This window comes from Carettochelys insculpta, chromosome 1 (genome assembly GCF_033958435.1).
Source record: "Carettochelys insculpta isolate YL-2023 chromosome 1, ASM3395843v1, whole genome shotgun sequence".
Lineage (NCBI taxonomy): Eukaryota > Metazoa > Chordata > Testudines > Carettochelyidae > Carettochelys > Carettochelys insculpta.
This window is the reverse complement of record NC_134137.1, coordinates 228,752,153-228,775,558: the sequence shown is the minus strand read 5'-3', so window position 1 is coordinate 228,775,558 and position 23,406 is coordinate 228,752,153. Positions and strand designations below refer to the sequence as shown.

Here is a 23,406-nt window from a genome sequence, read left to right as displayed (position 1 = left end):
TAGACAGCTCCCACTTCACTCACATAGGAGATGTCCATACAGAGCACCGGCAGCTTGTGTCCATACAGAGACAGGAAAAACTGGAAAGAGGAAATGGATCAAGTTAGAGATTCTGAGCACAGCACTATGAAAGCCTCCTGCTCTGTCGCCGAATCCTCAACATTCAGGAGGTGCCTGTGCTTCCAAACCCCTTCACGGTGACTGTTAGCAGCTGGCCTACGATTACCGGAAAGAGGGCAGGCAGCTCAAACCATTAGGAACAATACTCAAAATTATGGTTGGAGAAAGCATCTGCCACTTCGCTTCCTTTGTGCCTGTCACCACTTTACATGCAGCCCCAAATCAAATATATGCTTATCTGTTTCACCGCCTCGCCCAAGAACCAACTGACTGCCAAATGCTGCTCACAGGGAGTGGGTATCTGTGTGCCAAGCACTGCTCACAGGTAGGAGATGTGCTCTCACATGCAGGGAAGCTTTCCTTCCGTCACTGGCTTCTGTTTGGTCTTGGGGTGCTGACTGAAGAAGAGCTGTCAAAGAGATGCTCTAGCCCCACCCCCACATCTCTTCAATCACCTAGGGAGTAGCCGCAACGGAAAGACGGGAAGGGATAAATCACAAAGCTCCTGCACTGTGTGGGAAGGGCACCCACCAGTGATCACTGACCGTGCCCACTTGTGCAGCTGGGCACCTTTTGCCAGGAAAAGGCCAGATTTTTGTTTTTCCAGTTTAAATGCAGATTTCCCACTGAATCCTGGCCAGCATTTGGCAGGATTTTGGTCAGCAGTTATTACTGGCCAGCTACTCAATACATGTCCCCTCTGACTCTGCCCAGCCTTACATTACTGCTTTAGGCACCATTCCCAATAACAAGAGGGACAGCACCATGTAAGTCAGCAGATCTGCTCCACCCAGCCCCCTCTCCTCACTGCTACACACACAAACTCCCATGGCAATCCCCTCCAGAGAGCCCAGGCAAGAGGCCACCTTGAGCGTGTCGGTGTAGAAGATTTTTACAGTGCAATCCAACAAGGAGATAGCCAACAGCTTCTGGTTGGGGCTGTAACGCACACAGAGAACGTCGTCATCCAGCTGCAAGATGCGTGTCTGCTTCATGGAGAGCCTAGCAGTGGCCAAGAGGAAAATAGCATCATTGTCCCTGCATGCAAAGCCAGAAGAGTGTAAAGACAAACCCACCGGCTTATTTCAATGCACAGCCTCTTTCCTTGGCTCTTGGAATGAAGCAGGACTGAAATGATCCAGGGGCTGCGTGCATGTGAATTTCACTGCCCAATCTACCAGACACTTATAGTGAGAAGATCTTAAAGGGAAGCTTGAAACCCGTGATCCAAGAGTGACTTGATTTCAGCATGGCAAGGAAGAGATTCAGCAAGCAACACATGACACCTCACCTAGTCTTGGTTTGGGAAATTAAGAGAGCAAGGTGCAATGAAAGGAAGCAATTAATATGTGGACAAGGGCTGGGGTATCCCATGAGGCATCATGAGCACGGCTCAGCAAAACCACAAAATGCCTCAGCACCGCAAGACTGCAAAGGACATGGAAGCCGGGCCCCCCAGAAAACAACTCTGCTTCACCAAAAGTTTGGGGCTTTCAAAACATTGTTTTCACTCTGATGCAGAATGAAAATGAGAAGGTGCAAAATTTCGATTGATCAAATGCCTCGCCCCAGAAGACCTGACTGCCTGGTTGTTAGGGCACTAGCAGCGGACTTGGGAAACCCAGAATCAGATCCCTGCTCTGCTTGATTTGGAGCAGGAACCTGAGTAACTCTCTCTATAACCTGACAGGGTTAGACATTGCAAGCCTGGGTCTCCCACAGGCCAGCTAAGAGTGCACTAACCACAGGGCCACAGAGTGCATCATTTGAACACTGTCTCACTTTCTCAATACCATCCTCCACCTCAGAAACCTTCCCGATGACGAAGTTTGTCAGCTATTTTTTCCACAAAGTATTTCAATTTTATCAGCAAATGATGCCCCGTTCTGGGCAGAAGGCACCAGATCAGTGGTGGGCAACCACCTGCGACCCATTGGGGTTGTATGTGTGGCCTGCGAGACATTTTGTTTACCACTGCCTACGTGCAGGACTGCCAGATTCCGCTGATTTCCATCCATGTAGTTTTCCTCCAACTGTATTATTAAAGTGACACACACACACAATGCAGAGGCACGTGAAGCGAGGCGTGGGCTTACTGTACACAACACTGACTGAGAGCACTGTGCGCTCCCTCTGCATCCAATCTAAACAGAGACGGCTCAGTCAGCACACGCGGAAAAGTCTAGGTACGCAAAGTCAGTGGGCAAAACTGCCCTATTCTGGGAGACCATCTTAGATGGGACAAATCGTGCAGCCCACTGTGATGACGGAGGGTCACTCATGCAGCCCACTCACTAGCTGAGGTTTGGGAAATTAAGAGAGCAAAGTGTAATTTCCCAAACAAACCCACTGCTGCACTACAGCTCTGGAGAGAATCCTGCATTCAGTTCCATTAACTGTCAGCAGTTATGCAGGCTCATACCTTTGCTCCCTCTGTCATACACACAGCATGTTACCCGAGGTATCCAGGAGCAAAACTAAGGCCAACCCATCACGCACAGAAGTGGAGTACTGCCTCTGGAGCAGCTTTTTCTTACCTCTTCTGTGTGCCAGTCTCATCCTTCACCAGCTCAAAATCCCAAAACTTGACACATTTATCAGCACCTCCTGTTACAAAGCCACGCTGAAGGAGACGGAAGTTGAAAATTAAAGCATGCAGGGGCACTTTTACTGCACTCAGGAAGAACAGTACACCCCAAGCAAGGCCTATAGGCTTGAGGAGCCTCACGTTCTTATCTAGGCCTTCAGAGGTAAAGTTCCTAAGACTGTTCATCCCAGGCTTTATCTTAAGTTCCTTCAACGTGAATGAGTGGAGGTTACACAGACCTCTGGTTCAGTTAGAACATAGGAACTGTATTTACTGTGAAGAACACACACACACTCTCGATTTCAAAGGCTTTGGGAGACGGAATTTTTTCAGGAAGGATGGACATCAGATGGATGGACTGGGCAGGATCAATGAAGATGTAGACAGTGGCAGCAGCTTGTCTGTTATATTGACAACCTTGTGGAGCAACAAGGGTCAGCTCAACGGATCAGGTGTAGACAACGAGGTGTGTGCGTACTCACTGTGTAGGATGAAAACCCCTTTGACTTATCATTGCACCTAGAACACACCATCAGCCACAGGGAGTGGTCTGCTTGGAGAATCACCCTGCCAAGGAGCATATTTACACTTTTGGGAACAGTTTTAAAGTCTGCCTCGTGCTCAAGGCCCTGAAGATGAGAACTACTCCAGAAAGGCAATGACCTGTCACTGGTGTGATAGCACAGAAATGACGCCCCACACTAAAAACAGCAGAGGGCTGCTGGTGTAATACCAAGGCAGATCTGGTGTTCAGAACTGAACATCAGCATGTTTCATAATGTCGAACGGAATCAACAATCATCAGCTTGAAACCCTATAGTGCCATCTTGTGTGCCCTCAAAGCCATCCCCAAGACCAGGGGTTCCTGAGGGCAGCGATGACCGACCATTAAAAGAGAGGCCACAGTGAGAAAGCAGATTGAGTTACCTGGTCTGGTGAAAGACAGATGGACCACAGGGCCCCATCATGTGCTGCAACTGTCTCCAGCAGACTCCCGGAGGCCAAATCATACAGCTGCAGCTTCCCTGTCTGGGGAGACAAATGAACAGAGAGCAAGTCAGCAACTTTATGCTGTCTCCTGTACATGCAAAGACAGTTTGAGGCACAGTGAACAGGTCCAAAGCCCAGTCTACAGGCCTGAGCTGCACATAGGGCGTGAGAACTTGAAGAAGAGTCTCAGAGACAGAGGGATTTGGAATTAAAGGAGCAGAGATCCCAGTTGGTGACAAGGCAGCCTGCAGCAGAGGAGCACAGCTAAGATAGAGACATAAGAGGGAGGAGGAACATAGTAGATTTCAGATCAAAATGAAGTGTGAGAGGAGCAGCTTGGGCCAAGGTGTAATGCTACTGGCAGCCAGAAGGAACGCCCCCAGCTCCATCTGTGGACTCAGCACACAGGACACCTTTCTGATCTGCAGTGACCCCAGCTGTCCTGGGCCTGGAACCCCTACACACAGCCTCCCTGATACACCTCAGTCCTCTCCAGCTGCACCCCAATCTCTCGCCCTCAAAGCATTAAATGGACACTAGAAACAGCCAATCACCTGGGGCTCTCCTTCCACTAGGGACGTTTCACACACCCTAAACTACACCAAGGAGCTGTAGGGCAGAAATGGTACCAGCTGCCACAGCCACGTTCAGCACTAAGTCAGACATGATCTGAAGATAGCTACAGGGCAGCGGTAAGATCACCAGGGACAGACCACTTTCATTAAGGCGCCCAGCGTTGCTAGCGCTAGCAGAGCTGAACCAATACTAGCACGGGTGGAAGTTTTTAGGAAGGGTCCTTAGCCCAGACAAGGGCCAGGTCTCTAGGGAAGCTTGAGGAAGAGCACCAATTACCTTAGTTCCTATGATGACCTGCCGATCGCCAGGGACAAAGAGGGAGCAGAGCGCATACTCGCACGCCATGGTCCGGATACACTGCAGGGTCGACCTGTGCGCACAAGCAATAGGTGAAATTCCATAGTTTTGTACAGACCTTGCCCCTTTAAACGAGCTGTGTTGCTCAAATGCCTGTCAGAGCAGCTGGTCTCTCCCTCCTGCCCCATGCAGAAGGCCAGAGATTACACCACCACCCATGGGAGTAGTCTATCACAGAGCCTGGCCTCCAACACTAATGCTGCTATGGCACTGCACTAAAAAGGTTTCCCTGAGAACCAGCTGTGCGCACATTCAGTCCCTGGCTCATTCTCATCCAGAGCAATGGGAGGGCTGCCCATAGCAGCATCAGGGTGTGCTTCAGCCAGCAAGGACTGTCACACTCTGGGGCATTCCGAGTCAGGCAGGAGATTGCATTGACTGGGTAAGGACAAGTGCCACCCAGATTCACTGCACAGTTTAGCCCACCCAAGAACCTCTAAGATCCTAGGTCCAACAGATAATCTACAGCTGCCTACATCTACATTGGAGAGAGAACAGGGAGGCTGCTACACCTCCCTCAGAAAGCAACTCTTCCTCTCCTCTCTGAGCCAGCTGTGTGCAGTTGTTTTGTGAGGGAAAAGGAGCAGCCTCCTCTTCTCCGATTACTGCAGTGCCAGAGGCGGAGTGCGAGCCAGGTGCTGGCCATTGCCTATCTTGGGCAGTACAGTGCTCCTCCCCGCTGGTCTCCCAGCTAATTCAGTCAAGAACGGGTGCACTGTACTGGCACAAGGAAGAGAACCAGACGCCAATGTCTCAGGAGGAGTCACCTTCCCCCACAGCTGGGAAGCCTATGGCCAAAGCCAAGCAAACATGACAAAGGGTGCTGCTGCCATGGGGGTGTGTGACTGCCACTGCCAGGCCCCCAGTGATCCCCAAAGCCATGTGCTTGGGAGATAGGGTAGGGAGATGGCGGGAAGCGCTGAAGCCAGTAACAGACAGGCCCCTCCAGTAGTCCCAGGTCGGATTGCACAATCACGCTGGCTGCGAGTTTGAGACCGTGGTGTAGGTTTGCTGACTCAACACAGGGGGCTGAACATAATGACCTCTTGAAGTGCCTCTGAGACACTGTTTCTTTGATTTTGTGAATGCGGATGTCTTCAATATCCAGACAGCTGTCCTTTTATGTATCCCATGAAACTCTTAGCCTCAGGGATATCTAGTGGCAAGGAGTTTCCCTGGGTTAATATGCACTCTTAATTTCTTGCCTGTCAGTTTCACAGCAGCAGCATCCCCTGGTCCTTGTATAATGAGAAAGTGTAAACAGAACACTTGTCTACCTTCTCTATTCCATCACTTGTATTCCTTATGATCATCCCCCTCTACCATGTCCCATTCTCCTCTTTAGCTTGAACAGTTATAACATCTGGGAGAAGAGCATTTGGCATACAAAGAGGAAGTTACCATACCTGTTCCAGATCTTAACAGATTCAGCAGCAGCCGAGAGGATGGCAATGTTGTCGGAGCTAAAAGCCAGTGTCCTGACATCACTACGGTGACCTCCAATGGTGATCCTGGATGCTCTGACAACCTGACTGAGCTGTGCTGATGGGTTCAAGATGTGTGACTCGATTGTGTTGTTCTGAAGCAGTAAGGTGGCCTTCAGCTCTCCTTTCGGAGACAGGATCAAGTCAAATGACCTGTTTAAATGGACAGGGAGGAGTCAGGGTCACAAAGGAGGAGAAACAAGATAAAATTAACCAAAGGAAAACATCAAGAACAACTTTTTGAGAGGAGAAGCTGTCAGCAATGGAATAGTCTAACAACGGCAGCAGTAGAAGTTTCATCAGACCAGTCCAGTTAAAACTAGACCAGCCCCTAGGCTTGCTCTACACTAGACCTTACAGTCAACTGCAGATATGCAATGCCAGCTAAGACGCTTGCGTAGCTAGAATCAACGTATCTGCAGTCAACTGTATGGCCTGTCCTTACTGAGGGAGGTCGAAAGGAGCGTTTCTCCCATCGGCGTCCCTTACTCCTTGCAAAAAGTGCAGAATTGAACTCTGGGAGATCGACTCTTCGACCCAGAAAGTGTAGACATACCCCTAGAGACTATCTTGCAGGCAATAATCCTGCTGAAAGTGGTGTGAGTAAGCTACATGGATACAAGGGTGGAAGGGGATTAGCTGGGACCCTGTGGTTCTTTCCCCGGCTGTGAATTCTTTGGTATCTCGGCATCTGATATTTGCAGATGAGCCACCTTTGTAAAATACTTTCTCCAAATCACGTGCCCCCTCCCTGGGTGCTTGAGATGCAGCAATGACCCAAGCCCAGGCTTTGCACTCACTTGATTTTAGCCGAAGCCTTGATGTTAGTGACTCGCTGTATCTCTTCTTGCAGACTCATCTCAACACTTCCCTCAGACTCCTCTTCCTCCTCAGATTTCTGTCTAGAAGAGTCAGACAGCCACGGGCAGATAGGTTATGTGGCACTACCAGTCCAGCCACAGGTTAACAGGGACAGAAACGTACACACACATTCATCTCCCTCCCCAGCCAAAAGAATGAATAAACTAAGTGAAAATCCTCCACTAGCCAGACCCATTTCCAGAAACCACCTATCCCTGAAATACTACCACCCCAGGGTGAAATCCAACAGCTGTTTAATGCAGCAATAAGCAGGATGTGCAAAAGAACACTCTACCAAACTGAAAACACGGGTAATTTAGGGAGGGAAACAGGAGATACCACTGTGTCTCGACCAAATCTCATCTCTCTAATTCCATCTCTTCCCTCCCATGTACATAGGGCTTGTCCACCCAGGGAGTTCTTCCAGAATGGCTTCTGTGCTTTAAATTCACACCTTACCTAAATCAACGTTAACATTCAAGTATAGACAAGCTGAAGGCTGTGAGCTTTCAGGGGCAGGGACCGCCATTCTGTTCCACATCTACACGTAGCTCCGAAAAAAGAGGCACTGATCCCTAATTCTGGCTCTTAGGCAATAACAAAATGTAAGTACGTGTATCCCTGGTGTGCATCAGATTTCCCATTAAGTGAGCTAACGTTCATCTAGTTCGCCAGGGCGATTGTGAAGCACCCATTAGACACTAGATGTATGAATGAGGGACGCTAGAGAAGCACCGACAGACTTACAATAAAAGGCCGTCTGCTACGTGACTAGTTGCCCCCTGCCCCATACCAATCCAAAGCTCATGATCTGTAGTTGTCGGAATGGGTCTCTTATCTCATGTTAGTCTAGCACCACCAACATTTACACTGGGGAGTGTTTTTAGTTTGTGCAGTTCTCCTGAGTCATAAATAATGACGTACATTTGGGTTCTGGCAAGGAGAGCTGCGTCCATTTCCTCACTCCATCACTTAGTGCAAAGGAATTAAGTGGCAGGTAATTTTATCACAATTACTAGGACCACAGACCACACCAGCTGCTCACACCAGCACCAACAAGCCAAGAACATCCAAACATTACCCGCAGGCTCACATACAGAATATCTACAAATGGTTCATGATCGACAGAATCCTATCATTCGATGGACCTTTGCCAATTCTCAGCAAGTGGACATCATCTACTCAGAAAAACAGCTTACTTGGCTTTTTTCCTTGCTTTTTTCATTTTCTTCCCAATTTTCTTGCGAATTTCATCTTCCGTAAGGACATAAAACACTTCCAGAACAGAGTCAGTTCCCTGGAGACGAATTCACTGTCAGTACTAGACAATTGCTGCTAGGAGGCTATTGCAAAGGAGAGTCCCTTAGAGACACAACAGACTCTCCGCTAGCAAAAGGCACCAAAGCACATTACTTACATGGCAGGCTAGAATTCTGCCTGTCTGGTCAGTGGCAAGAGTAACTACTCGGTCCCTTCCTTCCCGCATGATGGAGCCAACTTTGCTGCATCTCAGGAGGCGCTGCAAGGATATAAAAAGGGAAAACAATTGTATTCTGAAAAATCAAGCAAGTCTTTAGATGTACGAATGAAAAGGGCAGAGTGAACCACCTCTGACTAGCATCCAAAAGAGACAAGGGATCTGAACCAGCAGGGAGGGTAGGAACTAACTACAAACAAACATTTGTGTCAGCCACAAATTTAACTCACATTCTTTGCATTTTAGCTGAGAAGCAGCTTTCTTTCAACACACAGCACGAAGTGGAAGGTAATTTATCTAATCTCTATAAAATTAAGGTATCAACTTTTAGTTCCTACTTTAGAAGAGACAGGAGGCAGGTGGTGGTGAGAAATCATTTAATGACCTGCTTAAAAATAGCCAGAGAAACTTCCTGGAGAAAGGGCACGAGAACTACTCATGGGGGAATTCTGCACGACTGAACAGAATTTACAGCACACCCCCCAAGCAGATTTCTTTGGCTCCCTGCAGAAAAGTGACTAATGGAGAAGCCAAGGGAAGCCACAGGAGCAGTCATGCAACGTACTCCAACAATAAGCTTTGGATAATGAGGGGAGCCAGCAGCGGTAAATCAGTGTGGCACCTGGGGCCAGACTGGGGAAGAGCCAGCGGGTGGCTCGCACATTGTGCTGGGCTCAGCTGCTAGCCCTGGCTAGGCTGAGGAGGAGGAGGGGACTTCCTCTTCCCCTATGCAACATCCAAAACCGTATCAGACCAGTAGTATGAAGCCTCCAGGCACTGCTGCAGAGACCACCGCCAGCTGGGGGAACAGCAGTGAGCAACTGCAGAGGCTGGAGCTGCTTCCTGCTCTCCCCGGCCCCCTGGCAGAGCCGCAGCCTGGATCCAGACCACAGCTTGCTTGATCCTTCCTGCAAAGCTCAAGGCTGTGCACCCTCAACCCAGCCGCAGACCAGATGCTATGGAGGGGGCCCTGATCCAGACAAGCCATGGTACAGGGGTCCCCCACCCTTCCCTACAGAATCCCATTGCATCTGCAGCCCTACCTTCCCACCCAACAGAACTTGTGCATCCGGACACCCTCTCCACCCACATCTCTCACTCAGCTGCCCCCACTCAACCTGCCCGATTCAGAACCCTCTTACCCCAAAGGTGGGTCCCCACCCACACTAAGCCCTTGGATCCTGCCTTGCTGAGCTTGCCCACCCACACCTGGTGCACCTAGCATGGAGGAACAGGGCCTTGGGGTCTTTCTGGCACAAATCTAGGCCTTGTGCCATGTCAGAGTTGGGTGCAGCCTCACAGATGAATTTGTGTACAGGGGCTGGGGAGATGCGGGGGGGAGAGGATGCACAATGGTCTCCCTACTCTGCCAAGCCAGAGGGCTGCACTCCCCAATTCCATACTTAAGCCACTACTTTTATATGACAAATAAAATTTGCAATACTTTTAAATATTATGAGGAGAATTTTTACATTTTTTGGTGCAGAACTTTTAATTTGTTAGCACAGAACGCCTACATAAGTAAAGATGGTAGTGTGAAGGCTGGGTATGGAACTATAACTGGCTAAAATCTGCAAAGGACTCTGGAAGTTCCAACAGCTGACTGATCCAGAAAGGAGGAATAAAGTAAAAGGTCAATCAGCACCTGACAGCTTAAGAAGAGTTGTTGACTCCAGATAAGGCAGTACCACTCCGAGACCCTTATGCCCAAAGATCTGAGAAATCAGTTTGTAGAAAAATATGTAATTTGTATTATGATGGAGAATTTTTGTGAAACATTTTGCAAACCACTTTGTGAAGAAATAACGTTAACTACTAACTAAATGTTTCTGAAGACACCAGCGTCACTTATTCAGTGCCCTCAACCTTCCCTTCTTATAGCTGATTTTTGAATGTGCTTTAAATTAACAGTGGCACCCCATTTATCCGATCTAATTCAGACTAGGACCGATCATCAAAAATTGAGATAACCAGGAAGGTTGGCAAATAACTTTCCACTTCTTATTTTAAGATTAGAGGTGCAGGTTGGGTGGTTGGCTCCGTACAACACTGTCCACACAACCCCACTGCAGTCAGACCTGGTTGGCTGATGATTCAATTAATATAGAAAGCTGGGTAATGGGACATGGAATAAACAGGGTTCTATTACATATCAATAAAATGCTGCATTCAGCTGATAATATACATTGTGGTTAGGAAAAGTAAAGTTCAACACTATTTTAATTGTGGGAAAACATGGATTTGGGAGATAGTGGGATTAATCAGAGAATTTCGGGGTTTTAATTGCAGAATCTTAGGATCCCTAGTTAAGGCACTGGATCCTGTTAATGAGTCTCAGGTGAATTAGTGTCAGCACTGAACTGAAGCAGGTGGAAAGTGACCATTTTACTGTTGTCCCTTTTCTACAAAGAAATAGCTCTACTAGCACTGCCAAGCGTTTCTGAGGGACCTGCCAATGTGCTCAGCACGGGGTTTCTTTGGCACAGATTAAAAGCAAATGTTTTTGGAGGTATTTGAGGAAGCATGAGAGATTGTTCTTGAGGAAAGTAAAACACGCTGGTGCAACCCACTGCTTATGGGCCAGGAGTGTCTCCTCTACAAGCACTGGAGCTCATCTGCAGGGCACAGAGCCAACACAAGTGTCAGCAAGGTAACAAACAGCAAACGAGCATCTCTAGTTAGTTACTGAGCTGTGTGTCTGCCCTGACAGCACACCACATCACAGCACAAACCTGCACCACTTAGCCACAGTGCAGAAAAGTTACCTCCTCGGGCGCTTCATCCTGATCTGGGGTCTCATTCGCTTCAGAGGTCTCTTCTGCTCTAGATGGAGACCCTTTGCTTTTTTTGGATTCTGGCTCGTTAGGATCTGTCACCTGCTTGTGGCAGACAAACGAAAGAAATACCCTTAGCACAAATTAAGCACTTTAGTTCTCTGGTTTCTTCCCCGCTTACACTTGAGCCCCTCCAGCCACTGAACACTGTCCCAGCTTTCATTTTAACGTGCTAAGGGGGGGAAAAAAGGGGATGAAGGATGCTCTGTGAAATACAGCCCTAGCAGCACAGATAGTAATTGAATGGAAGCAGCACACTACAGAAGAACTTCCACAATGCAGCCTAACACAGAGCTCCCAAACGCTGCCCAGCCAAGTTCCCCATCCGCAGCTGGCTCGGACACCAACAGCTGAGCAAACTTGACACAAAATGAAGCCAGCTGCAGAGCATCAGTTCCAGCACGTACTGCACCACACCAATCCAAATGGCCTTCTTGTGAGCCCAAAGTGAAGACTGGATAACAAAACCTGCCCTCCCCACAAGCCACACCCTCACAATGAAGAGGAGGGTGGTCACCAGTCATTCCAAGCGTATTTGGCCAACCGCAATTTAAATAATGCGTAGCAGCCTGCAGTCACCACGCATATCCCCAGCTCAGAACGTCCTCCAGCTTCTCACTCTGCCTTATTCCGCAGCAATAAGGGCCCTGCACTTGGAGCAGGCCTCAGACATGCACAAAGGCAGTCTGCACAGAATGACAACAGAGCTGGGAGCCAGCACAAACATACAGTTAAAGCCACCAAACAATCTTTGCGCCACAGAAGCTGCGTCTACACGTGCACGCTACTTCGAAGTAGCGGCACCAACTTCGAAATAGCGCCCGTCGTGTCTACACGCGTCGGGCACTATTTCGAAGTTAACTTCGACGTTAGGCGGCGAGACGTCGAAGTCGCTAACCTCATGAGGAGATAGGAATAGCGCCCTACTTCGACGTTCAACGTCGAAGTAGGGACCGTGTAGACGATCCGCGTCCCGCAACGTCGAAATTGCTGGGTCCTCCATGGCGGCCATCAGCTGGGGGGTTGAGAGATGCTCTCTCTCCAGCCCCTGCGGGGCTCTATGGTCACCGTGGGCAGCAGCCCTTAGCCCAGGGCTTCTGGCTGCTTCTGTGGCAGCTGGGGATCTATGCTGCAGGCACAGGGTCTGCAACCAGTTGTCAGCTCTGTGTATCTTGTGTTGTTTAGTGCAACTGTGTCTGGGAGGGGCCCTTTAAGGGAGCGGCTTGCTGTTGAGTCCGCCCTGTGACCCTGTCTGCAGCTGTGCCTGGCATCCCTATTTCGATGTGTGCTACTTTGACATGTAGACGTTCCCTCGCTGCGCCTATTTCGATGTTGGGCTGAGCAACGTCGAAGCTGAACATCGACGTTGCCGGCCCTGGAGGACGTGTAGACGTTATTCATCGAAATAGACTATTTCGATGTTGGCTGCACGTGTAGACGTAGCCAGAGTGTCCTGGATGGATATTCACCATGTCCCAGAAAGCCACTTAGTCCTGCTGCATTCCAGTTCATTCCACTCCAGAGCCAAGCAACTGACGCTTTCAGTTCTTACCTCCTGGGTGTAGGCAATGTTCCACACCCTGAGCTCACTGTCTGCAGCCCCAGTGATGAGACGTTTCTCTTCTGACACAAAGGCCAGACTCCACACCTGCGAAGGAGATGTGAAGAAGATATTGAGAAGTGTCTATGTCTCACTGTACAGCCGCTCAGCATGACAGTGTCTGTGCGTCGCATCAACACTAGTGAATTTAGCCATAAAACTTGGGGGGAAGGAAAGCTCAGTGGTTAGAGCATTGGCCTTGTATAACCAGGGTTAAGAGTTTAATCCTTGATGGTCCTTTCAAGGTTGGGGCACAGGTTAGATTTAAAAAATCTGTCAGGGATGGTACTAGGTCAGACTGTGAGTGCAGGGACTGGACTTGACCTCTCGAGATCCCTTCCAGCTCTGAGATACGTGTATCTCCATGTTTTCGTTTCAACATCCCTCCAGCATACAGATTTAGAGTTATCCCTTGGAAGGAGCACAAAGGTTTGTGTGGGTTTGTTTTTTTTTTTTGGGTGCGGGGCTGAGGGCAGGGCAGGGTGTTGGATGGTTGGCTGGCCTGGAGGAGTGGCTGGAGGAGAATACAGTCTCTGTACATCATTTTACAAAAAGCTAAAAAAGAATTTTCCTTTTCACAGTTAAGCTTTCAGTTGAAAGGCTCCTGAAGACACAAGAGTATAGCCTGCAATGTCCCTATCTTAAGATGCAGATATACAAAGGAAAAAGTTAACACTGCTACTAGGACTTTGGCCAAGGCACTCACCATGTTGGTAGATTTCAATCTGCTCATTGATGAGTATGTAACAGGCTTCTCGCACTGAACCTCCTTGATTTATTTTTTTAATTTAAAAAGGAAAATAAGAACACAGAACTAGAGGCCCTGCTACATAGGATACTGCGCAAGGACATCTGGTTTGGAAACATCACTCCCAGCAAGAGTGCAAGTCACCTCAATGGACAAGGCTTCTCACCTGTCCTCTTCTTACAAAAACCAACACAGCTGTGTTTACAACCTACAAATCTAATCCTGAGCACTGTGGATGAAACAGTGGGAAGCAGCCTTGTGACCAGTCTGCTGCGATACTTGTAAAGAAGGGAAGGACCTTCAGTACATTTTATATACCTCACTTCGGTGTCCAACCAATGTTTTGAAGCAGTGCTGCGTATCCAAGTCCCACCACTTCACCAAGGTGTCTTTACCACTGAAAAAAGACAAATATCAGCCAAACATGAGGCAAGCTCACAAACATTCAGCCAACACTGTGCGCTTTAAAGAACATACACAAACACAAAATATAAAGCATGCTGAAAGGTGTCAGAGATTAGATTCACTTAGGCTAGGAGCAGAGATGGGAAAAGTACCCAAAAGGTTACTTGAGTAAAAGTTCAGCTGCTAAGGAGGCAGTGGGTGGGGGTGTACTTAAGTGCAAGTCACCAGTGTCCCTCTGGAAAATGACATGAGTAAAAGTACACATGCATGCACTCAGACATCACATCTTTATTGTACTCAAGTATCCAAAAGTGAAAGCTGCTGCACTTTTACTGAAGTAACTTTTCCGGTACTTTCTCCACCTCTGGCTAGGAGCTCAGCAGGCAAGTCTCACAAATTAAGCAGAATCAGAGTAAGAGATCAGCCAAACCACAGGCAATACAGAAATATGGGCTGGTGATTCATTAGGACAAACTGCCCACAGTCAACAATGGCTCCTCAATCCAAAGTCATAGAGAATCATTCTGATTTCTTGAAGGCTGTAGGTGTTAGGCTAAGGGCACCGGTGTCAGATGTGGTGTGCTGGCCAAATTCCAACACTGGGTCTCCTTAAATTCCCCCTGTATTTTCAGTCAATAGTTCTTCATGCCCTATCCCAAAGAATGGTGAGATGATCTGTGCCAAATTAAATGCTACAGACAGAGCTGCATTTTAGCTTATTGGAGGTTTGAGGGTTTTTCAGTTTGAAAGATGCCAGAAGATTCAAATATGGCTTGTTATGACCTCTTCAGATTCCCCAGATAATTAGATCTCCTCGAGAAGTCATGTTTCCAGCTTTACTTGAAGAAAACAAGTTGCAGTAACAAACCGTAAAAAAGTTATTAGCAAATACTTTCTCCACGCTATTCGTCGTAAAATTAAGCACTATCGTCATTTACCAATACTAACAGAAGTAATATTAAGAAAATTGGAATATATAAATAAGGCTATTTTATAAACTCTAACCCCAAATAAACACAATTCTTTCATCACTAATTCACCCAACGTAATTTTATCCTAAATTGATGAGATACACTTTTTCCATTAAACTTACAAAAATAAATATTCTTAAAATGACTTCAGCAAAAGAGTTCTCCAGCTAAGCAGCAGAGTCATCCTTAAAGCTAGTGTATGTTAACAGAGGAAATAAAAAGTCAATTCAGTGCTACATGGGCCTGTGTCTCCCTATCAATTTTCACAGTTCTATAATCACTTTCCTTTTCAAAAAAATGTTTTTGTCCCATTACTGTGTAACAGATTTACAAGCAGAGAGAAATCCAATTGATTATACAGGGGAATGGCAAAAATGAATGTACACAAAGTACTGTCAAATGCATTCACTAAACATACTGCTAATCTCAGGGTATATTTGGAGCATATTTTTGCACAGACCCACACAGACCCTCAGGTATGTGCGCAAGTGGCTAGCCCAAGCCGTCAACTGTGCTACCCTCACCTATGCTGCTATTACTAGCCTGCTAACTCAAGTGGAGCTAACACATCTGTCTAGCCAAAACAGGAAGCACGCTTCCAGCTACAGCATAGACCTAGCCTCTGGTACAGTTATCTCACATAAGCCGTGTCTACACGTGCACGCTACTCCGAAGTAGCGGCACTAACTTCGAAATAGCGCCCGTCACGGCTACACGTGTCGGGCGCTATTTCGAGTTAACATCAACGTTAGGTGGCAAGACATTGAAGCCGCTAACCCCATGAGGGGATGGGAATAGCGCCCTACTTCGACGTTCAACTTCGAAGTAGGGACCGTGTAGTCGTTGCGCGTCCCGCAACATCGAAATTGCGGGGTCCGCCATGGCGGCCATCAGCTGAGGGGTTGAGAGACGCTCTCTCTCCAGCCCCTGCGGGGCTCTATGGTCATCGTGTGCAGCAGCCCTTAGCCCAGGGCTTCTGGCTGCTGCTGCCGCAGCTGGGGATCCATGCTGCATGCACAGGGTCTGCAACCAGTTGTCGGCTCTGTGGATCTTGTATTGTTTAGTGCAAGTGTGTCTGGGAGGGGCCCTTTAAGGGAGCGGCTTGCTGTTGAGTTCACCCTGTGACCCTGTCTGCAGCTGTGCCTGGCACCCTTATTTCGATGTGTGCTACTTTGGCGTGTAGACGTTCCCTTGCTGCGCCTATTTCGATGTGGTGCTGCGCAACGTCAAAGTTGAACATGGACGTTGCCAGCCCTGGAGGACATGTAGACGTTATTCATCGAAATAGGCTATTTCGATGTCGCTACATCGAAATAAGCTACTTCGAAGTAGGCTTCACGTGTAGACGTAGCCATAGTGTATTAAAAAGTAGGTTATAAACTATTCAGAGACTAATGATTTTTAAGTTGGCAGTGTCTCGTTACCTGATATTTCCCACTTAAGGGTCTCCCTTAAAAGCCATTTAACAGGATAACAAACACGTATTTAAAAAACCTCTAACAGTTAAAGTTAGCATTATAAGGCTTTTTCTTAAAAAAAAACAAACAAAACAAAACAAAAAAGTATCAAGAGTGTGTTCGTTTGGCAAAAAGAGCATGAGCTACGAAAATCTAAGTCTTCTTTTTTTGTATTATGTTCTTCAGTTTCTACAGGATGCAAAAGCTGAGTAGTGCCTTGGTGGCTTTCTCAACTTCCCAATTCAGCAAGCTCAGCAGTACAGTCTACCTGGTAACCAGGAAGTTCTTTTCTCTCAAGAAGAGCGCCTTTGTGACAGCATCCTTGTGCCCCCTCAGCCGGTACAACCCACTCTCGTTGATCACATCCCACACGATAACATCTGTATCCTGAAAGAAAAAGGACATTAACAATGGCTGGACATCAGCAGACTCTTCTCCCATGAGATCCAATACATTAACCGTAGACCAGCTGCATGGGCTTGCCCCTAAATTTGAATTTTAATGCCTATTGATGTGAACAGCTCACAGAGCCAGGAGTTGTTTTCCCTGCACACTCATCTGCAGCTCTGCACTACACTTCAGCATTCACCTGAACCATCCCCTACTGCATCAGATTTAGCAAACCCCCACCTGCCCTCAATTATTTTGCCCATGTACTTCAATTCCCGTGTGTGGCCCCTTTACTATTCCAGTCCTAGGCTCCTCACACACAATTGTGCTGATCTAACTCACTCCCAGCCTGCAGCAGCCCACTCTCCCAGCCTTATACTCTCCCACGCACAGGTCTCTAGTGCACTTAACTCCTGATCTACAGCACCCCTTGCTATTCCAGTTCTCAGCCATTTCATAAAGCCCTGTGGTGCAAGTCAACTGTGAATCTCACTCAGATTCTCTCTTCCACCTTAGCAGCTATTCTAGGGCATCATCTATTCCTTCCCAGCCAGGCTGCTTGACTGTGGCCATCTCTACAAATCATCTCATTAGAGCACCTGGTCCATCCTGATTATGAAACAACTGATCTCCACACCTGGTTTCTCTCATCACGCTCACCTTTGAGCCTGATACCAGTCTGCCTCCCAGCTGATCGTACTGCAGAGTCATAACTGCAGCCTTATGTCCATTGAAAGTGACATTCCCTTCACCACTGAGGAGGCTGAAGATACGGATTGATCCATCCTCATATCCAACAGCCAAGTGTAACCCATCGGGGGACGGACAGAGAGAAGTCACCTCCTGCTTGAGGCCCTGAAGGATGAGAACCTGTAATTTTCAGAAGACAAGATAGTTGCGACATGTCAGAGCTCTACATATCCAAAGGGTACAAAAGGAGAGAACAATGCTTAGTGTATCATATTTTCCATCTGAAGACCCCCCGGTACTCCAGAATCTCATTCCTAACAATCCTCTACTAAAATTAATATAAATTATCCCAGTTTTTAAGAGGGAGGAACGGAGGCACAGAAGGGGACATGACTTTGCCAGGACAAACAACAAATCCGAGTGTAACTAGAACCCATAAGTCTAACAACTAGAAAGTGATTCTTCTTGCTAGTAAAAGAGGCATCTCAAATTTCTTCACAGCACAGTTCCCTTCCATTCCTGCTCCTCTTCTTAAGCATACAACAGAATTTTTCCACAGGATGTACGTAAGTCTATAGTTCAGAATTCCAAAAGACCCCGAAGACTGTGTCACTGTAGGTCTCTGTCTAATAAGTCCATCTGAACCAGTACTCCTCACGTTTACGTGTACTACTCTGCATTGTCAATGCTGGAACTCCCTATCGCATACTCAGCTCTAGGAGTAACAAGGAGAAACAGTTCAGCAAGACTGACGCTCACATTCCTTTCTGCCTGAATAAATTGTTTAAGAGCAAAGAAGAGAATTAGGATCCATTAAGGTTTGCTTTGGAATGGTCCCCACACAGGGTATACGTATCATATACTTGTCTCAGAAGCAACCAAACTGAACCTAACATGTACATGAGCAGACAGCTTGCATAAAAGCAAGGAGACTGCAAACGCACTCATCTTGTTTGAACTGAAGACCATGGACACTACAGCTGCGTCTACACGTGCACGCTACTTCGAAGTAGCGGCAGTAACTTCGAAATAGCGCCCGTCACGTCTACACGTGTTGGGCACTATTTCGAAGTTGAAATCGACGTTAGGCGGCGAGACGTCGAAGTCGCTAACCCCATGAGGGGATGGGAATAGCGCCCTACTTCGACGTTCAACATCGAAGTAGGGACGTGTAGACGATCCGCGTCCCGCAACATCGAAATAGCGGGGTCCTCCATGGCGGCCATCAGCTGGGGGGTTGAGAGATACTCTCTCTCCAGCCCTTGCGGGGCTCTGTGGTCACCGTGGGCAGCAGCCCTTAGCCCAGGGCTTCTGGCTGCTGCTGCTGCTGCTGCAGCTGGGGGTCCGTGCTGCATATACAGGGTCTGCAACTAGTTGTTGGCTCTGTGTATCTTGCACTGTTTAATGAAAGTGTGTCTGGGAGGGGCCCTTTAAGGGAGCGACTTGCTGTTGAGTCCGCCCCGTGACCCTGTCTGCAGCTGTGCCTGGCTCCCTTATTTCGATGTGTGCTACTTTGGCGTGTAGACGTTCCCTCGCAGTGCCTATTTCGATGTTGGGCTGCGCAACGTCGAAGTTGAACATCGACGTTGCTGGCCCTGGAGGACGTGTAGACGTTATTCATCGAAATAGCCTATTTCGATGTTGCTACATCGAAATAAGCTATTTCGATGTAGGCTTCACGTGTAGACGTAGCCTACATGTTCCAAACTCAGTCTTGATCTGAGTTACGTGGTTACTTTGTATACTGGAAACCTGGAATCTCCTCTCCATTGTGGTCTACCCCGGTACTTCGTATGATCATTGTATCGCAATGCCAGAGAATGTGCTCCCAAGCTAATGAAGGAGCAGAGGGTCACTGACTACTTTGAACATGTCTGGCACACGAAAAGCCACTATTTCTAAGTTTATTTCATCTCTTAGCTTGGGAAGCTTCCACAAAAGATAACACATGCAGCTATTTGTCTCATTGTCTTACAACAGAGTAGCATCACTCCATTCTAGCTCACAGAGTGGGAAACAGCTCATCACCTTCTCGCCTTTCCGGGTGTCCCAGATGAAGACATGTTCACATGCTGGCACTGCCACATAACGGCCCTTCTCACCCCGTAGGGTCACATAGACGATGTTGCCTTTCTGGCTAGCAATCACCCCAAACACAGCACTAGCTGTGTAGCGCAGATATTGCTTGGTGAGACCCATGGTGCAATTTCCAGACCCAGGAGGGAGCTGACCTGCACATAAAGAGAAGACAGAGGAAACAATGAGAAGAACTGAATATCTAAAGATAAACCAGGGCTGGAAAAGGCCTACTGATCTGACATTAAGTCCACTTTTCTTCTACAGAACTTCTTCTATTTTTATTAAAACTGGAGTAGACAAACATTTTAAACAATGGGGTTCTCAACAGTTCTCTTGGGAGACTACCCCACATTGCACCAAGTTTTTCCATTATTCAGACCACATTTTTCTTCTGCAGTTTGATCCAATTAGCCTTAATTATTCCCACTTTGGACCATCCTAAATTATGCCTTCGACCTAGCAAGTATTTGCAGGCAATTATCATATGCCTCCTTTTTCAACACCATTACTCTACGTATTTTGTTTTTAATCTTTTCACATACATATCACCTAGAACCAAAAAACAATATTTAGATCAGAGGGGAACAAACTACATGCCACATCCAAGCCCTTTGGACCCTTCGGTCCAGCCCGAGTTCCCGCTGAGGAGTGGGGTTGGAACACCCTTGCCAGATGGAGCCAGCCCAGTTCCAGGGAAGCCTGGCAAGCAGAGGCAACTCATCCCCAGCCCCCTCCCCTTCCACCCCCCACCTTGCCTGCAGCCTCAGCTCCCCCACAGCTTGGGTGGAACAGTTGGGACACTACAACCCCAGTGTTCCAGGTGATGTGGCTGCAGCTCTAGTACTCTAGGAAGCGTGGTCAGGAAATGGGGGTCTGGACAAGGTGCGGGGAGTCCAGGGATGGGCGGTCAGGGGACAGGGAATATGGGGGGTGATAGTCAGGACATGGGGACCAGGGTAAGTTAATTAGGGAACTGGAGGGTTGGGGGGCAGGGGGAGAGATGGATAAAGGGTTGAAAGGCTGCAGGGAGTTGATCAGAAAATGGAGAGCATGGAAGGGTTTATACAGGATGTGATAACTTCTGGCAAGAGACTCGGGGTTGAATAGAAGATGGGGGACAAAAAGAGGGTGAGGGGATGGGAACACAGATGTTGGGCTAGAGACTGGGGATCCTGGCGGGGTCAGTCAGAAAGCAGGGAGGTTTGGAGGGGGGCGGGGGCCTGGTCGTATGCGAATGCACAGCTGCCCTCAGGCTTCCCTACCCGGGGCCTCCATACAATTTCCATTCCGGCTGTGTCCATCCCCGTTCCGGAAAAAGCCTCGGCCAAGCTCGCCCCTTCCTGATGGCCCTGCACGGCCAGCTCGACACTACCTTCACCCTCCCACACCCCCTATTGCACTGCACGGTCACATCTGCACCATGGCTCCTTCCCCCGAATCTCCCCACCCGCAACAAACTGCCCTGATCGCTGCTTTCTGCAGGCTCCGGGGGCTTGGGCTCGTTTTGTCCCTCTCAGGTGCTTCTGCGACACTGCCCCTGGGCTTAGGGGAGCCGCAGGCCGCTGCCACAGTCCGTGTGAAGGGGCGCCTAGCGCCGCTCGCCCCAATTGACACCCGGCGCAGGAACGAGATCCCTTGGGGGGTCGCGCCACCCGTACCAGCCCCTCTGCGATCGAGGCGCCGTAGCACCGTCCGGCTGGGGCGAGCGGGTGCGCGGCAGGGGGAGACACTACCCAGCCACACTCGCTGTAACACCCAACCCCCCGCAGCCGTGCGGCTCCCAGCGCCACAGGGACCCAGCCCCCACTCACCCCCACGTGCCGCCGCCGAACCCCCGCACCCACGAGAAGCAGCCGCCGACCAAGGCAAAGGAGGGATTGGCGGAAGGCCCCCCCCGGAGGTGACGTCAGATCCCGCCTCCTCCCGCTGGTTCTGCACCGGATTGGTGGGTTTAGAGCCGGAAGCGGAAGGAGGGTCAGGCTCTGGGCTGACTTCCCGAGTGATGACACTGAGCGCTTTCCTATCACCAGGACCCTCTCGCCAGATGGGGGGAGCGGGGCCGGCGCGTGAGTGCGGTTGCTAAGGGCGAGTCCCCGGGGCGGGCGTTGCTAGGCGGGGCCGGTCGCTCTGTGACTCCCCCGCTGCAGCTGGGCGGTCTGTCACCGCTCCGCCACCCCGCGTCCGCTGGGCTGCGGCTCAGGGCCGGGCTGGGGCTGGGCTACGCCCCCTGAGCAGCGCGGCCCTAGGGACGCAGGGACCGCGCCGCCCGGCAGGTGGGGACTGGGGCAGCTCCCGGGGCGGCGCAGAGCTCGCTGTCCCCACGCCGAGAGAGGCGGCTCAGCCCTGTGGTGGGTCGGGGCTCAGGGTGCGGGGAGACCTGGCGCCCTGGGCTGGGCGGAGGGTGGCGCTGTGTCGGGGCGTTTGTCTGGGCTCTTAGGGCGCTGTGAACAGCGTCGCGTTTGTCAGGGACATTCTCCGGTCTGTGTTGGGGGAGGCCCCGTGCCAGGGATCCCCACAGGAACCGGGTCTGGGGCGGAGCCGGTGTCCTCTACGGGGTAGTAGCCGCTTTGTCGGCGCTTCACGGTGCAGGGTGTCTAGGAGACGATAAAGATGCCTATTGGTGTGTTCTGGATCATCGCTCCCCCAGGCATTCCTAATGGTACAGAGGCAGAAGCAAAAGATGAGTGTTAGGCCAGAAGCTTTTCCTGAGTCCTCAGAAACCTCTAAGAGAAAAACGATGGGCTATTTTTTTCTCCCTCTTCAGTCTAGCTTTTGTTTTAACCAAAATATTCCTATTTGTATACCCATGTATCCCCCTAAAAACTCCTTTCTTCCTCACACTTGTACCTGTCAGGCTGTTAGCTCGTGTTCATGCCCAATGCCCAATATGTATTGTTTTAACCAACTTACATATTTTTAGTTCTCTATTTTTTCCTTTCAGATCTGCCCTGCTTGCTACAGTTTGTTGCTTTTTCTTCTGCATCTCTGTTGGTTTTTATTAATCTATCTGCACATGTGGAATCTAGGATATGCTTCAGTGATCCAAGAAGAGATGTGCAAAAAGTGCAAACTGGATCTAAGAGTTTCAGTGCACTTGAGGCTAATGTCTAGATGTGAGAGTGTAGGTTGTAAAATACTATTTATTTTCTCATTGGGTTCTAAACAGTTTTTCCTCACTGGTCCCTGTTTTGGTCTGTCAACATGCTAGTTTGCGAGTTGGAGGAGGCGGGGAGGCAGACAGCTGTGGCAGAGCAGCTTCTTCCCCTGCTTCCGCCGGTTGGAGGAGCCAGGGGCTGGATTGTGGAGCTGGAGACAGGATTTCAACTTGCACTTAACTTGCATTAAGTTAAGTGCAAGTGGGAATTGTGCATATTGGGTGTTTACTATACTTGTTTGTAGTAGTGCAGGTTGTTGAGGACATGCTGTAATTTACCATACTCTTTGGAGTTTCCTGAGTGCTTTATGTCCAGGTATATTGTATTGCTGTAGCCCAGATAGGAGTTGAAAAAGATATGCATGATGGGGTTTAAGTCATTGTTTGCCATGTTGAGGCAGACTCTCCTGCTCAATCAGAGATGGTAGAAGTCATTATTTGAAAATGCTGCTGTGTAAGAAATGAGTGTCAGTGAAGTATCTAAGAGCACTGCTAGATTTCAAGTCACTCTATCAGTGTTTGTGACTGTACAGAATGTCCAGGCTGATTTTACAAGTGGGGAAAATGCAGCAGTGGAAGATGCTGTGTCTGAGAGTAATGGATGCTTAAGTGTTAAGGTAGCCACA

The 23,406-nt window shown here is 48.9% G+C and overlaps 2 protein-coding genes across 3 annotated transcripts in view; one reads left to right on the top strand and one right to left on the bottom strand.

Annotated features, from left to right (window-relative positions):
- The window catches only part of WDR3 (WD repeat domain 3), a 32,445-nt gene extending 10,942 nt beyond the window's left edge, over positions 1 to 21,503 (bottom strand). The window contains exons 1-16 of the mRNA XM_075000953.1: positions 21,438 to 21,503; positions 19,576 to 19,778; positions 17,518 to 17,727; positions 16,736 to 16,854; positions 13,953 to 14,031; positions 12,839 to 12,934; positions 11,218 to 11,328; positions 8,393 to 8,494; positions 8,175 to 8,272; positions 6,915 to 7,016; positions 6,037 to 6,267; positions 4,550 to 4,643; positions 3,635 to 3,736; positions 2,658 to 2,743; positions 987 to 1,122; positions 24 to 80 (exon numbers count right to left, since the gene is read on the bottom strand). Of these exons, the coding sequence (XP_074857054.1) occupies positions 24 to 80; positions 987 to 1,122; positions 2,658 to 2,743; positions 3,635 to 3,736; positions 4,550 to 4,643; positions 6,037 to 6,267; positions 6,915 to 7,016; positions 8,175 to 8,272; positions 8,393 to 8,494; positions 11,218 to 11,328; positions 12,839 to 12,934; positions 13,953 to 14,031; positions 16,736 to 16,854; positions 17,518 to 17,727; positions 19,576 to 19,746 (1,794 nt within the window). The 5' untranslated portion in view covers positions 19,747 to 19,778; positions 21,438 to 21,503. The remainder of the gene's footprint in view (positions 1 to 23; positions 81 to 986; positions 1,123 to 2,657; positions 2,744 to 3,634; positions 3,737 to 4,549; positions 4,644 to 6,036; positions 6,268 to 6,914; positions 7,017 to 8,174; positions 8,273 to 8,392; positions 8,495 to 11,217; positions 11,329 to 12,838; positions 12,935 to 13,952; positions 14,032 to 16,735; positions 16,855 to 17,517; positions 17,728 to 19,575; positions 19,779 to 21,437) is intronic.
- A 99-nt stretch (positions 21,504 to 21,602) lies between these two features.
- Positions 21,603 to 23,406, top strand: part of GDAP2 (ganglioside induced differentiation associated protein 2) — a 41,787-nt gene continuing 39,983 nt past the window's right edge. The window contains exon 1 of one of the 2 annotated variants that reach the window (XM_074983585.1): positions 21,603 to 21,692. The gene's annotated coding sequence lies outside the window, so the exon portion shown is untranslated. Of the gene's footprint in view, positions 21,693 to 21,786; positions 21,900 to 23,406 lie in introns of those variants that run through there. The other variant, XM_074983586.1, reaches the window with a different exon arrangement.